The sequence below is a fragment of the Oculina patagonica genome, chromosome 2 (assembly GCF_052425735.1).
Source record: "Oculina patagonica isolate OP01 chromosome 2, crgOcupat, whole genome shotgun sequence".
NCBI classification, from domain to species: Eukaryota; Metazoa; Cnidaria; class Anthozoa; order Scleractinia; family Oculinidae; genus Oculina; species Oculina patagonica.
This window is the reverse complement of record NC_135759.1, coordinates 42,563,173-42,579,204: the sequence shown is the minus strand read 5'-3', so window position 1 is coordinate 42,579,204 and position 16,032 is coordinate 42,563,173. Positions and strand designations below refer to the sequence as shown.

Genomic DNA, 16,032 nt, shown 5'->3' with positions numbered 1-16,032 from the left:
GCCGAGACTTTTTGTTATCAAACACTTTCCAAATAAACTGAGATTCCTTGATCTCCAAATATCAAGATTAGTATTAAGCTTTCGAACCTTAAGCGTAAAGTTTCTTTTCTCATTCCCATTTTCATCGTAGGAAACAAAGACCCCAAGAGTTCTAACAGGTTCTTTTGTCCATTTTAGATTGAAGGGCTGATCTTCCCTATTGCGCCATGGGCCTAACCATATCGCTTTGGTTTTTGAAGTGTTTAGTTTCAGACCTGAATATGTCCCGAAATCGTTAACTATTGCAATCAAGTTTTGGACAGATAATAAATTATCACAAAAGGCTGATGTGTCATCTGCGAATTGACTTATTTTCGACTCTGTTCCAAAGATTGTGATACCTCTGACAGTTTTGTCTTGTCGGATCTTTGTGGCAAGAACTTCTGCTAGGGACGAGGATGTCCAAAGTGCAAGTTCAAAATATGATTGGCATGACAATCAAGGCTGAAGACTCTGTGCACGCTCAAAAAGATTGTAACCCGTCAGAGATTTCGATTTTTTAGAAGATGGCAAACGAGGACACAATGTTTCCCTGTCTGCCAGCGCTTGCACAAAATTCCCCGAAATTTTACTGGCTAGAAAATATTTTCGCTAACACTGATCAAAAAAAGTAGTGCAATAAGTTTATTTCGGTGTTGTAGAAAAAGCCGAAATGGAGCATAATGACACGATTGTTACCCTTCACCTGACAAAATTTGAATTGGATTGCCTTCAATGAAGACTCTATATAACTTTGCACTAATCTACATACAAAAGTGTGTGGAAACGACTTTAAACGGGCGGAAGCGGGACATCTGTGTAAAAGTTATAGTTTAAATTATATCAAATTTAAACAGTAGAACCTCGGTATCTCAAAGTCCTAAGGGAAATGAAAAACAGTTTGAGTAAGCGGGGGTTCGCGTTATCGGGGACGATTGAACATTCAATTTGCCATGTTACTGATTTGATAGTTCACTGATTTTCAGCACTTCAGAGTGTGCTAAGGCACCTCATTCGGTATAACTCGTAAGATCGGAAAATGACTGTTAAATACATGATATGTTCATTGAACTAGCAAATTCGAGCTAATTATTCAAAATCAAATTGATGTAGTGTTAATTCTGGAGTTTAAATCCGGGATATTTCATTCGGCATCCGTGGTGAGGCGCAAGAACAAGAACTGTTGTTATCGGGGTAAAAAAATTTCAACCACGTTCCCAAGCTCTCCCCCGATACCCCCCACCCTCCCCCGCCCACCCCTCATCCCCGAGTTCTAGTAACCGAGGTTCTACTGTATAACGACCGTGCAGGATGAAATTTACGACGAACTGCTTTATTTCTTGTTTTTATTAATTCCTCATGTTACAACTTAGGATAATCACATAGTCAAGTGAACAAGTCCCTTCACTGATTTATAGATTACACTTGTAAACCTTGCCCTTTTTGTTAAAATCATATTACAGTAATCATGATTCACCTATAACATCTATTGACTTAAAGCGCATTGAAAATAAACTGCCTCCGTTATCTTTACGATGGAATCCAATCATCGGGACGAATTTTCATCTCCGCGCGTTTAGCAGAGTAGTGGTATCCTTTCCAGGCATGCCAGTTTACTCCGTCAGCATAGGAGGAATGAGCACCAAGAAGATAGCGACCGTTCAAGTTAGAGCTGTGACATGCACCGTACCACCACGCGCCGTGAAATTTGACAGCACAGTGATCTCCCCATGAGTCATTATCACGGTCCTTTGTTGAAAATGGACGACTTTTGTGACGGGATAAGGAATCACCTGCGGTTCCTACAATCAAAACAGGACATGAGTCACCTGACTCCTCTTTGAGAGAATATTTAAAGGCAATATCTGGGAATGGAACCACTGCCATAATCGTATGCTGCCCGTGGCTGGACTTTTTTTAGAAAATGGATACTATACATATCGAAATTTTAAAATAAATCCCTAAAAGGAACCATGCAAGGTGATTTGGCCGTGACTTAATGCAAATTCACCTTTTCCCTTAGAGAGGAACGAGATGTCTTTTATTACAGGTTTGCTTCAAATATTCCAAATTAAAGTTACCGTACTGACCACAACTGTAAACATATAAAGCTCTATCCCTGAAAGGTACCTCGTCATTGCCAGACAGCCTGGATTGGGAGTCCTAATTTCCCTTTTTTACCAACCTTTCATGCATCAAGTTTACGCGGGATTTCAATCGTCTTTGTAAAGGGAGAAGGCCTAACTCGCTCCTGTACGTGCCTGTTAAAACATTGCGCCTAATGATTTATTCCAAACAAGAAGCATACTTCGTGTCGTCACTTAAAAGTCCCTAGAAAAAAAAATAATACATCCTTACCGTAGTACGTTCCAAGACTCATCTGATACTTGGACTGTTCACTGGACACAGCAAAATAACCATACTGCGCGTAGGCCGTGTTTCCGGTGGTATCTTCTAAATCCACGCGCAGTTTGTATCTCTTGTTGTTGTTTGTGGTTAATCCGTGCAGCTTATCAAGTCCCAGCCAATACTCGCCATTCAAGTGCCCAAACCCCGCTTTGTAGTCGGCCCAGCCGCGGTAGAAATCCACAGAGCCGTCCAGTCTCTTCTGAAATACTGTCCAGCCCCCACCGGCAGTGCTCTGGTCACAATACACATCAAAGGGCTGTTGGCCGTCTGGGTGGATTGTGTACACACCGCTGACTGTTTGACCGCAGCTGTAGACGTCAGCGCAGTCATTTTGATTCACTGAATGAAAAGGTATAAAAGCAGTGTTACATCCCTTAGAACGTTAAAAAAATACAAATCAAATGTACAAGAAAGTGCAAAGGTTTCCATTTTCACAAACTGGTTTACGAACAGTTTGCGACACAGGCTTCTCATGTATTTTTTTGTACGACGTGTCAGCACAGTGGACCACAAAATAGGGACAAGAGACAGCGTAATCAATTTCCTACAACGTAATTTTAATGGACTTTTCTTTTTCAATTGCAAGTACTAACAGCACGATAACCCTTTAATTAAGCAGTTCTAAACTTAACAAAGTTTGTGCGTGCAGCCCACTGAAATTATGTTCTTTTGTATAAAATACATGCTTATTTATGACTGTACTCCGATTGATTCAAATGAAACGTTTACCTATCTATCTTTCGATAATAATCGAGATGAACTTCCTACCTGCTGAGCAGTTGGCTTTGGATCCAAGAAGCAAATCGATCTTTTTCTCGAGATTTTTGTTCTGCTGTGAAATTTCGTTCTGTTTGTTGACCAATGTTTTCAGAAGTTTACAAATAGCACACCCATTGCCTGCCGATATGGCAGCTCCACAAACGAACACTTCACATAGCGAAACAGAAAACAAAATAAGGGACTGGTCAATAAGTATCGGGGGGGGGGGGGGGGGGGGTGGGCCGGAGCAATTGAAAAAGTGGTGGCTCGAAAATTTGTGACCCACCCCTTCCGTCTGGCTCAAAACTGACTAACCCACCCCTAACAGGCGGTTGAAAATTACATGACCCACCCCCTTTGCTAAAAAAAATCAAGGGACCTATCATTTCTTTTACATCTGTTAGGGGTTGGAGATTTTTTATTTGACTTCAGCTTTTAAAGTGAAGTTCCCTACATAGACATTTTCTCTGATGGACACTGCTGTTACATGTACGTCTTTTTCCATTTCTTAACACACCAAAGAAGGATGAATTTATCACTTCTCATACTAGCCTTTTGTAAGTTTTCCACATATTTGTGTGTAAAGTCCATGGGGAAACTGAATCAGTATATGATATTAATTCATAATCACTTACTGAAGAGTTCATATTTTTATACAGAAATTAATAACATAAAATACAACCACTGTCAGTCATTCTACTATATGCCGACGATTTAATTATTTTATCACGTTCCAAAACAGGTTTGCAAAACTGTCTTAACACATTAGACACATACTGCAACACTTGGATGTTGAGCGTAAATCCCAAAAAAACCAAGACAATGGTTTTTCAAAAACGTGCGAAAAATGTACTGAACATGTATTTTACATAGGAAATCAAACAATTGATGTTGTACAAGATTATACTTATTTAGGAACCAAACTATCTTCTACAGGAACTTTTAAAATCTCACTTGATCACCTAAAAGAGAAAGGACTTCATGCACTTTTTAGTTTGAGACGACACACAAATTTTAGTAGATTGAAACCTTCTCTTGCCTGTAAAATCTTTGATGCAATGATATCTCCAATTCTGCTCTATAATAGTGAAATTTGGGGTGGTTATGTAAAATCTGATTTTAAGGCCTGGGATGGTTCACAAATTGAAAGAACACATCTACAGTTTTGTAAACGCTATCTTGAAGTAAGTAATAAGGCTTCTAATGTTGCATGTAGAGCTGAGCTTGGTCGATTTCCTCTCCTTATCACCATTAATCAAAGAATCCTCAACTATTTGATATATCTCCAAGAAAAGCAACCGGATTCTTTTGTTAGACGGTCTTTTTTAATTTCATTAGAACTTTACACCGCTGGTAAAAATAGTTTTTACTCTAATCTTATGAAGATATCCGAATATTTTAATTTTGGTAATTTTAATCCTGATTTAGTAGACACCGCAAAAGTGACAATGTTTCTGCAGTCAATGAAACAGAAATATATTTCGTATTGGCAGCATACTCTACAGCATTCTCAAAAACTAGAATTTTATAGATCTTTTAAGAACGAATATGCTACCTCCAATTATCTAGAGTTAACTAGGAGAGTTTCTGATAGGAGAACATTAGCTAAATTACGTATTAGTAATCATAAGTTAATGATCGAACTAGGCAGATATAACAATACGCCCAGACATAATAGGCTCTGCCCGGTCTGTGATTGTAATAAAACCGAAGATGAAATTCATTTTCTCTTTTATTGTTCCAAATATACAACAATAAGAGATAACTTTTACAAGACATTACAGCCTATCATCTTAAATGTCAGCCGACTACCAGTGCCTGACTTGATTTTAGAATTAATGAATTCTTCCGATCATTTTGTGACCATGCAATTGATTAAATTTATATCATCTTGTTTTGATTTACGTAACAAAATACTATCAATGTAATTAATTTTATATGAATCATTTTTGTTTTTTACTATATATTATTATTTTCTTATTTTTATTATTATTATTACTAAATAAGTTTACGCTTTTGCAATATTGTAACAAATTTACAGTCATGCAAATAAAGCTTGTTGTTGTTGTTATTTGCAAATTATTTGAGAAAGAGTTTACTGGTATTAAAAGGCCTAAAGCCCAGCTTGAATCTATGCAGGTTGAGGAGAGTCAGGTAAAACTGATGATATGATTACAAGCCATCTAGGGGGGTCAGGGGGCATGCTCCCCCGGGAAATTTTTATATTTGGGCCTTTTGAAATCGCTAGAAATTCATTTAAAACTGCTTAAATGGAGAAATTTATCAATTTTATATACTGATGAATACAACTTTTCTTGGAACTATAACAGTTAAAAGTGAGTGAATAAATAAGATGACCCACCCCCTACGTGTAGATCAAAATTACATAACCCACCCCTTTTCGAGGGCTCAAAAAATGATGACCCACCCCCTTTCTGCTTGACAGCTGGATTAGAGCCAATGTGTCATTGCCGTTGCATGCAACATTTAGCTTGAGTGACAAAACTGGAATAAGAAAGTGTTCATCCCAACCACTCTGCACCCTCGCTCTCACACTTTCTAGTTCATTTCCTCTTTCTTTCACGCAAAAAGTAAGTCAAAGTTCATGCGATATCAATAAAAGTAGCTTTCTCTCGCCTATGTCGTGGATTAACATCCTCCTACCCAAGGTCTTCGTTCCCTTTGACCAGTGCACAGAAGGGACGAAGACTCGAGTTACGAGAATGGGATTAACAACAAGGTGCTTCACATTCGACACATGCGCAATTACCTACTGCCGAATCGTGTGTCTAGTGCCGAACGCGTGGTACTTCGTGTGTACTGAATTTTCTATTCTTGCTGCTAATTTCTGTAGTATCCATTAGGTGAAGTTTCTCTAAATTAAGATAATTTTTAGTTGAACGTTAACAAATGACTCGAAAAATTTTCGTGACATCACGCCACAAAACATGTTTTCCTTGTAAAGTGCCCTTAACAATATTTATTTGATCGTGTAAACATACATAAAGTTTTGTTTTCTTTTACACACTTCATTTGCTCGAGTGTAGACTAATTAAAAAATTCCCTTTCTAAAATTTTCTTTGAAGCTGCAATTTTCTTTGAACAACGAAATTTTCCGAAATGTCGTAGGTTTTATAATTCATTTACAAGTTTTTCCTAATATGTCAGCTTGCAGTTCAGACTGCCCTGAAGTTAATTTGAAGGCAGTGCAGAATGTGGTGTTGTATTTATTTTGCCTGGGTTGATAGCTAAAGTTAATTCACTAAGCGGAACGTGACTCGCTATGACTGATATCAGATCGGCATTAACATGGTCTAACATGTTTATATTAATTTTATAATTTTTAACCTGAGCTCAGTAATACGTTAGGCAAATACCTTAATTATCCGTGAGAACTATATATCAGTTAGGCTCGTTTCACAGTTGCGTTAGACGAAACTGGAATGATAAAATTTTTATATCGTGGCACTCTGCACGCTCGCTGTAATCACAGGTAGCCCAAATTCCACTGATTTCTACGCAGGCTCTTCTCCAGGGCCCGGTCTTAAGAAAAAAGAAAAGAATAATGTTTACCGAAATCTTTAAACGTCTAAAATAATATTTTAAAGTTGGCAAGAATCGACTTTGGCGGCAATTTTCGATATATAAAGTGGAAACGACTGCCAAAGCTATTTACGCCCGAAATGCGCACCGATTTACATTGATTTACATTACATCAGTTGTTTTGGGCAGATTCCGGTCTATCGAGAGAAAACAAGACCAGATCAGAGTATCTTATTTGCATGGCGATCGAAAATGAAGACTTTTCGCATGCTCAAAAAATTATAACTGGCCAAATTTCTCGATTCTCAGTTCTGACTAAAAGAATTGCGGTCTCAAGGAACAAGAATAAGTGCTTTACTTTACTTGACAAAATATCTCAGGGGCACCCAACGGAATATTTCGTTAAAATATCTGTTCGGAAGACGATTTGAGATCTAGAATTTTCGGAACATTCATTGTAAATTTTTTTGCTTGCCTGCCTTTCCTAGGATTTTCGAATATCTAAAAAATGGTATAATTGTTCATTTTTAACGGATTTTTTACTCTAAAAAGGTCACCTAGAATTTTCGGAAGCCTTTTTCTGGCTGGAATTTTCGAAAAGGTAAGTTTTGATCCCTATAACTTTCGGATCACTAGACTTTCAGCTAGGAAATCCGAACAGATAAAAAAAATTTTAGGGGATAAAAAAATGGCTATATCTACCGTTTAAATACTAAAATACGTTCAACGGTGCTATCTTTAAGTGGTTTTGAACTATATTCTCGATGGGTGCCCCTGATATCTCGGGAACAAAATACAGAAGTTCGGTTTCTGATATTTTCATTACTTTTTGTTAGCCGAACTGACAAAATTTAAACTGATTGCCTTCAATGAAGAGTCGAGTTATAAAGCATCAGTCAAAATTTTAAGATTGTGGGAAGGAACAGTCGATTTTGTAAACCTGAAAACACGAGCGTAATTGAATAAAACATAACGTACCTCGCTTGAGTCTTCTGTTTTATTGACGGCTCGAAATTCCACGTAGGTATTCTTCAAACGTGGGTCGCTTCACCCAAACCGTTGGAAGATTCATTTTTCTGACACAACGGGTGGTCTTATTTTTCGAAAACGTCTTTTCCTCTGCGATTGCGATCAATTATTATAGCAAGAATTTACAAAAAATGGGTTACAGTAAAGTGAAAACAAAGGCTATATTTTAAAAGCTTTGAGCTTGGGGAAAGGATTTTAGCGAGTGCGAGCAGGGCAGGGTGAATAGGGAGATAAACCAATTAATCATCTCTGGTATCATTAACCCGATAAAAAATCGTATACTCTTCTTTGTGGTTAAGCAAAGTGACCCCTTAATATAATCCTTGAGAATCCATGATTTTTGTCTCAGGCTAAGGCACTTCCAGCTCAACACAGGCGAATTTCCACGCAGGCTACCGCCATTATCTCGTCCCCACACTGCTCAAATCTGATTGGCTGGCAATTAGTTCTCTATCGGTACCGGCCAAAACGGTCCGCAACCTTGGTGATTACACATGAACAAGCTTAATAGCTAACACTTTTATGTTCAATAAAAGGAGGAAATAAAGGAGGCAGCGTGGCCGAGTGGTTAGAGTGCTGGATTTGAATTACGGAGGCTGCAGGTTCAAATCCCGTCCTGACCACTAGCTGGTGTTGTCCGCGGTAGTCCCGAGTTCAACTCCTCGGCTGCGTTTGTAAATAGCCAACTGGTCTGCCTCCTGCCAGTTGGGATTTTTAACCTTGTTATGTTCATTTACAATATTTGTTTCAGTGTCTATTTACATTGGCCCTGAAAAGTCCCATTGGGGAGTGGACAATTAAGATATTTGGCAGTTTTACTTTAATTTTAGCTTCCAGTGCTTATGACCCAGAAATGAGCCCTGTAACTCGCACATGCATTCCCTGCAGCTAAATGGCTAGCACATCTGACCAGCATGCCAGTAGTCATAGGTTTCACTCTCATTGGAGGCTCTATAGTCAGGTGGGACATAATAAATTTATTTTTAACCTCTGTTGTTGGTCGTGACAATTTCTTAGCTGAACTAATTATTAATCAAATTCCTCAATCAGGGTCAAAAAGTTCCATGATTGCAAGCCCGCACAACCAATGTGGATGTACAAATGAAACAGGGTCTTCAATCAAAATTCTTTATTGAAAACTACAATACTAAAGCTAATCATTACCTAATCTTACGATTTTCGACTCTGTTGCTTTGCCATTTGTAAGTTTGTGGTTGCCATATTATTTTATAACAGTGTATCACATAATTATTTAGCATCAAATTTCAAGTAAAGCAATACTATCAACTCCCCTTGAATGGACACTGCTTACAACAAGACTCCCCTCTAACACAGACAAGAGACACTTTTGAAGTGCTTGTTTTACAAAGAAAATACATTTAAATGTTCAAAATATGTTTGTATGGCAACTTAATTTTACTATTCAAAGTGCTTGATGAAAATCAACTGCTGACAAAATGAAGAGAAAACAAGCAATGCTGGCCGAAAGTCCTTGGGACACTTGTCGTGAAAAATGTTGTATTGACACAATTCTCTTAAATTGTAAATAATTTCACCGAGCACCGTTTCCCCCAAAGCAATGTTGAAATATCGGGCCCAGCCTAGACGGATCAACATCAACATTGTGTTAGGGGTGGGGAGGGAGAGGTGAAGACAAGACCATTTGTTGGCAAAAAGGTGAAATATTCCAAGACTATTGGCCAGGATTGAATGTTTGTTAGTTCCAAATTTTCAGTGTTGGGCGAAGTCATGTCCCTCTGAGGTAAACACCTCAGGCTCTAATAGACAATTTTTAGTGGTTCCCCAGACATGCATGTCTGCTTGAGCATTGTTCGGGACTTCCAGATAGGGGAGGGGTCTAAGGTAAAGAAGCTTGACAAAGTCAGTTAATAGAAAACTTCTTGGCAAGGCTCATGATTATCTATTTACCTGTTAGAATTCCTTCTTAACACCTTGCCTTTAAAGCTTATCTGGAACCCTTCTTATGAGTGTGTTGATGGGTGTCTGGAAAACGCGAATAGCGAATAGTAGTTAACTAATAGTCGCGAATAGCGAATAGTACGAATGGTGCGAATAGTGACGAATAGTCGCAAATAGTGACGAATAGTGACGAATGGTTGTGAATAGTGACGAATAGTGATGAATTAGAGACATGGAGACATGTAGTTCCCAGTACCTCGCAACAACGTGAGATTTTCCCGCTAAAATGAATGCTTGGTAGAAGAGACGTTATAAATGATAAACGGAATTTCTTATGTTTTATACTGTTGAAAAAGCGTATTCATTAGCTTTTTATTGTGTTTTTTTGTCTTCTTGCTGGTGATCGACAGCCCCAGGCAGAGTAATAAAATTAATTGAAGCAAGCGTTGCGTGACGAGCCTAAACAACGGCTGCAAATATGACTAGCTTTGGCGTTGTTGTTTTTTATAACACAACTTCTATTGTCTTTTCACATCGATAAACTAATTATAGAACAGTTTTCTCTTACCGGTATTTGTATTTTATTGTTTTGCTGATAGAACGTGCCTCGGATCGCGATTCATGAGAATGAAATGTGAGCAAATACAGTTTACGGTCGGTCGGCATTGACAGAGATATAGGCTTAATAGATCAATAAAAGTGATTCATATAGTTACATCTTGACTTGCACTCTCTTTTAGAGTGCGCGGACAAGCATATGATATATAATTTGCTTAAACTTCTAGATTGCTCTGTGCACGTGGCGGTAACTTTTGTAGAAACCCTGTAGGCTTATTCACGGCGACTATTTGTCGCTATTCGCGACTTTTCAACCTCCCCCCTCCACACCGGCCGCACTATTCGGACTATTTGTCACTATTCGCGACTATTCATCACTATTCGCGACTATTCGTCACTATTCGCGACTATTCGTCACTATTCGCGACTATTCACTATTCGCTATTTCGACTATTCGCTATTCGGGTTTTCCAGACACCCCGTGTTGACTGTAGAAAACATTTCCTTTTGTTTGAAATGGAACTTTATGCAAGTGAAATAACTAAACTATTTTGTGTCAATTGTACTTGGAAATAATTATTTTCATACGTTCACCTCAGACTACAATACATGTAACAGCAAGAACATGAAAATCATCTTATTCACTAAGCCAAGTAAAACAGAGGTTAACTTGCTGACACACTGTAAAGCCAATGACTTATCCAGGTGGCCAGGACATTTGCCGTCCACCAAGAATGTGAATATGAAGATGATACACTGATTGAGCTGCATCGCGCCCATTGTTGATAACTGAAATAAAAAACGTATGTCAACGAGAGATCTCCCATTAAAAGACTCTCCAGTCAGTGATTAAGCAGTGAGTCTCAAGAAGCTGTAAATATACATGTGTATGTATATATAATAGTACTGTCATATTTTCCAGCATGATTGTCTCACTACAACTTTCCTCCCATACTAATTAACTCTTGATGTAAGCAGTTGCAAAATTAACGATGTAAATTATTTTATTAACCAACTCGGCTTAGTAATAAATAATGTGCAAAATGAGTCCAAATATCTCACAATATTTTTACTCCACAAGACTCGTTTAACAGGTTCTGTAAAGTCCCCTCATTTTACAGGAATGACCACATGTGAGAATAAAAAAAACAATGGATATTCAGGATTTTGGGGGGAAGGAAGGGAACTTTAGATAACAAATCTCTCTTTTAGACATTTTAAGTGTGTAGTATCACTGTACATGTTTGCTTGTCATTTTGTATTTTGACATACCCTATGGGATTGCTAATACTGCCCACCTAAATGTATGATGTTTTCATTCCAAGATGTAAAGCTACAAATAAAAGTCTATTAAGCTCCAATTGAATTGATGATAAAGAAAGTACGTAGGACAGGAATAGATGTTTATACTTACCAAGCCTATATCCACTGTCATTCAGGTTTTCCTTCTCAGCAACATTCTTTGCCACCCACAACAAATGGCCAAGGAGCTTCATGGAAATAACAGGGGTACATAATTATGTAACCAGTAAATAATAAAGATGGTGAATTTTAACAATGACACAAGCATGGGACAAAGAAAAAATCCCAGACTGGAATTATCGAACCCATGGCCTCCCAGATACCCGTTGGGTGCCCTAACCAACTGAGCTATGAGAGACTCATGGTGAGCTGGGCCATTTACTAGGTTGATATGTGACACACGTCCTGCATAATGCTAGGATCAGCAATGTTGAAATCATCCCCAGTTACATTTTAGAAATGCATGTAGAAATGCATGATTCGCCACCAAAAGGGGAATCGGAAAGAACACAGAGTAAAAGCAGCTGAAAGATAGCAGTCTGTCTTTTGAAGCAATAATTGAAAGAAAACGGAAAGACCAGGCCCTTTTGAAGGCCTCATTTTCCACAAGGCACAAAAAATGCACTTACAGGTATATCTTCTTCAGTGCTTGCCGCCAGCTGTGTTATTGGTTTACGAGGAATCACTAAAATGTGTTTTGGAGCTTCAGGATTGACATCCCGAAAAGCAATAGCCTGTAAAACAAAACAATATTTTCCTTCATAAGTCAAAAAAAAAAATTGTCCACTCCATTGCATTCTGCACTGTCCTTTGAGTCTCTGGGTTATTTTCTACTTAACTGATTTTTTAAAAAAAGGAGGTACAAATAAAGTTAAAAATTGAACTGCAACCAGGATGAGACATATTAAAAGTGTAAAATAGCGTTCTCTGGTTTAAAAAGTTAAAAAAATATGAGCTTTCGGCTATTTTCCTATAGCCTTTGACGAATGTAAAAAAGATAAAGTGCGTGGTGGAAATATATACAAGGGAGGGTGTGAAAATAATTAAGAAATAAAATACAATAGAAGTGTTAAAAGCTAAAAAAGGACAAAAACAGACAAATTAAGAATTACAATAAGATAGAATATTGTCTAGGTAACGGTTTGGAGTTATTGTCTGCGCCGACAGTTTTGGCAGTGTGCCAAGATTCTAGTGTTCTTCGAATGCGGTAATTGCCTTTGTCTATCACGGTAGCGCCATCAAAGTCAATTGAGTGATTATTTTGCCAAGCATGGTTAGCAACGTTCGAGCCTCTCGTATAATTTTTAAGATTTCGTTGATGTTCCTTTCTTCGGGTTTTAAAACATCTGCCCGTTTCTCCTACGTAACTCCAACAGCAGTCAGCGCACGGAATTTTGTAAACAACACTACATTGGAGATCCAGGGGCTGCCTGAATTTAGGAGAAGGGAATTCTTGTTGCAGGGTTTTAGCTGGTTTGCTTACTACACGGATGTCATTTTTACGAAGTAACCTGGTGAGAGGTTCAGTCAATCCGCGGATATAGGGAAGACATGCGAAACCCAGGGATGTGTCAGATGGATCGGCCCATTTGAAGAACATGGACACCAGTTCTTGAATTGTATTTTATTTCTTAATTATTTTCACACCCTCCCTTGTATATATTTCCACCACGCGCTTTATCTTTTTTACATTCGTCAAAGGCTATAGGAAAATAGCCGAAAAGCTCATATTTTTTAACTTTTTAAACCAGAGAACGCTATTTTACACTTTTAATACAAATAAAGTTGTTGTTGTTTTTGTTGTTGCTGTCATATGTTTGTAAATCCATATCACCATTATTAAACCAATTGGTTTGTATAGCTGGGTGAAGCTGACAGCTTGGTGGTGAGAAATATTTTTTGTTAAATAAGCAAAAGTATGTTTTTTGTTGAACGTTTGCTTTGGGAGTTTAGTGAAGATGCAATTTATCTGGAATTAAGCATCTGCAGTTATAGCTCTGGTGAGTACAGATATATTTCTATTTTTGGTAGAATTTCCAGAGGTGAATAAATATATATTATTTTGTGTAGGTCAAAACTAACTTGTTTAAAACCAACATTTGTATGTTGTCAAAAATACACATTTACCGGTAAGTCTCCTAAATATTAATTTGTACTTCTTAGATGTAGATACATGCCTACATCCTAAGAAAACACTGCAGTTTAAACAATGCAGGATCTGGAAGGCATTGTGCATGCATGCCCTGTGAATTGGCTGATGTCAAGTGACAATAGTGATTTCAAGAATTTTATATTGGCAGGGGTACATAATCTACATATATATACTTCATCTGTAGACTATATATGATTTTCATGAAAATCGATTCACATATAGTCAGTTTCAAACGAGGTTATTATACCACCTTAAATAAAAATAAAATTGTCCCTTATTCTACTATTCATCAACAGAATGCTAGAAATAAGCAACAGGCTTAGTTTACATTGCTGAGCTAGGAATTTTGCGTCAATTTTTTTTTTTTTTTTTACAAACCTACGCCGTAACTTTTAAGTGCAATTCCAAGTTTGCCATTTCAACTAAGACTTTCGCTAACTTTTCAGTCTGTTGATAAGCAGTCGACCATAGGGCAATTATTGGCGTTTTGCTCAGAACACACTGAGTAACACCAAAAATCCAAAATATACACCCCTAAGCGAGGCCCTGTTAGGGGGGGTCTTCATGTCCCCCGTCTGAATTTCAAACCTTTTTACGTCGCAATTTCAAAAGGTTCCCATGTCGCTGTCGGCATTTCGAATTCGTCCATATAATGTAGGAAATGTTCGAGTCCGGAGTGCATAACACGAAATAATGCGTTCTCATAATTTTGTCATCATAATATTCCCTATTCGTGGATCTCTCATTTAGATTTGTTGGGAAAGAGCGAGACTTTGACTCTGATTTGGGACAGCGTTCTAGGTTTTTTGGGGAAGCCGAAGGAGACACCTTCGTAGGGGGGTCTGGGGGCATGCTCCATCAGAAAATTTTGAAAAACTGAAGTAGCTAAGACATGTTTTCCTTTATTCTGAGCCGGTACAAAGAGAACGTGGAGTGAATTTATTAATGTCGCTGTCGATTTTGGACCATTTTGCTTTTTTCTTTGTCGCTGTCGTTATTTCACGGGAGCATCCTGTCGTTCGTCGTCATTTCAGCTTCTTCATGTCGCCGTTTCAGAGCCGTGTCGCCTGTCGGAATTTACCCTAACAGGGCCTCCTAAGCGAGATAACGAGCATCCGCGCCCCTTTCATACGGGAGTCCCCCTCCCCTCAGGGGGAGGGGGTAAGTAGATATATGGGCTGCTACATGCTGCTAATAAATGCTGTGAAAAGGGGAGATATATCAGAGCAGCGCATTTATTACAAATTTAAAAAAATACGTTAATTATCGCGCTTACTGACCTTTTCATCTTCGTATATTATATCAGCAGGAATTTCCTTCCGGAGGATTTTGCCAAATATTGTGTCTTGTGGCTGAAATTGGTATTTTTCGGCCGCGTCTGAGGCAAGTTTGGCTTTTTCAACTTCGTCATTACAATTACCACTGCTGCAAAACTCCGCTAGTAGCACTTTGGGAGCGACACTTAGAGCTGCAGCCGCAGTTAGGAGGAGTCTACTTGCATAAAAGTTCGCTCGACGCAACACAAACAGCGCCATCGCAAGCCGAAGAATCAGAAGAATCACAAAATCAAGAACCGAGCCGCGACTTGTCAGCGGATACAGCAAAGTGAATAAAACACGTTGTGTAAGAGATATAGGATAGGAACCGCGTTATGTTCTGTAAAGCGCGCCGACCAATATTCTTTTTTATTAGCCTGTTAGCTCCTGTCCCAGGCGTTCGGTAAGTTGGAGAGCAGCGCAAAAAACGGCGAGCGAAAAATAAGGGGAGGGGTGTGGGGAAGAAGGCGCTCTCTCGCCCCAAACCACTCGCCATTTATTCCATTAGCTGCATTACATTATTTTTATTTTATAAGAATCTAGTTTATAACTGATATCGAGGATGAAATTTGCGAATTTTTAAGAATATTTTAAGAATAAACCCGAGCCTGAGATTTTGAAAAGAATATAGTTTTTAGTTGAAACAAAATCAGGTATTTTCATTTCCGTCACTATATCTCTTTGAAGAATGCTTTGTTTAAAGCCAAAACGGCCAGGCTGCAACGAAAAGCAATGGTACATGTGCACAATGTAACACGAAACAGATCTGCCCAATACTTGCTAAAACGAAAATGTCAAACGGTATTATCTAAGATGTTCATACTGTTCATAAGAATATTTTCAGCCTAAAATCGGCAGAAAAATAAGAATATTTAGCCTGGGTCGGAAAAACTGTATTCTTATAAAAAAAAAAAAAAAAGAATGTAGTCGGTTCTTTGCGCTGCTTCCCAAATAATCGAACAAACAGTCTGAATCATCTCAAATATGATCAAATACGTCGCTAATCCCGACGGTAATATTTACATC

General features: G+C 38.2%; 1 protein-coding gene and 1 pseudogene across 2 annotated transcripts in view; both read right to left on the bottom strand.

Annotated features, from left to right (window-relative positions):
- Positions 1-3,397, bottom strand: part of LOC144642382 (microfibril-associated glycoprotein 4 pseudogene) — a 49,117-nt pseudogene extending 45,720 nt beyond the window's left edge. Inside the window, exons 1-3 of the transcript XR_013568723.1 lie at positions 3,196-3,397; positions 2,377-2,766; positions 1,452-1,820 (exon numbers count right to left, since the gene is read on the bottom strand). The product of XR_013568723.1 is annotated as a microfibril-associated glycoprotein 4 pseudogene (transcript). The remainder of the gene's footprint in view (positions 1-1,451; positions 1,821-2,376; positions 2,767-3,195) is intronic.
- A 5,475-nt stretch (positions 3,398-8,872) lies between these two features.
- Positions 8,873-15,290, bottom strand: LOC144644738 (putative HIT-like protein slr1234). Its single transcript, XM_078504258.1, has 5 exons — positions 14,971-15,290; positions 12,168-12,272; positions 11,651-11,726; positions 10,622-11,025; positions 8,873-10,551 (listed from the first exon to the last, which is right to left on the bottom strand). The coding sequence occupies exons 1-4, from the start codon at positions 15,223-15,225 to the stop codon at positions 10,934-10,936; spliced, it is 528 nt and encodes a 175-aa protein (XP_078360384.1). The 5' UTR covers positions 15,226-15,290; the 3' UTR covers positions 8,873-10,551; positions 10,622-10,933.
- Between the last annotated feature and the right edge of the window lie 742 nt (positions 15,291-16,032).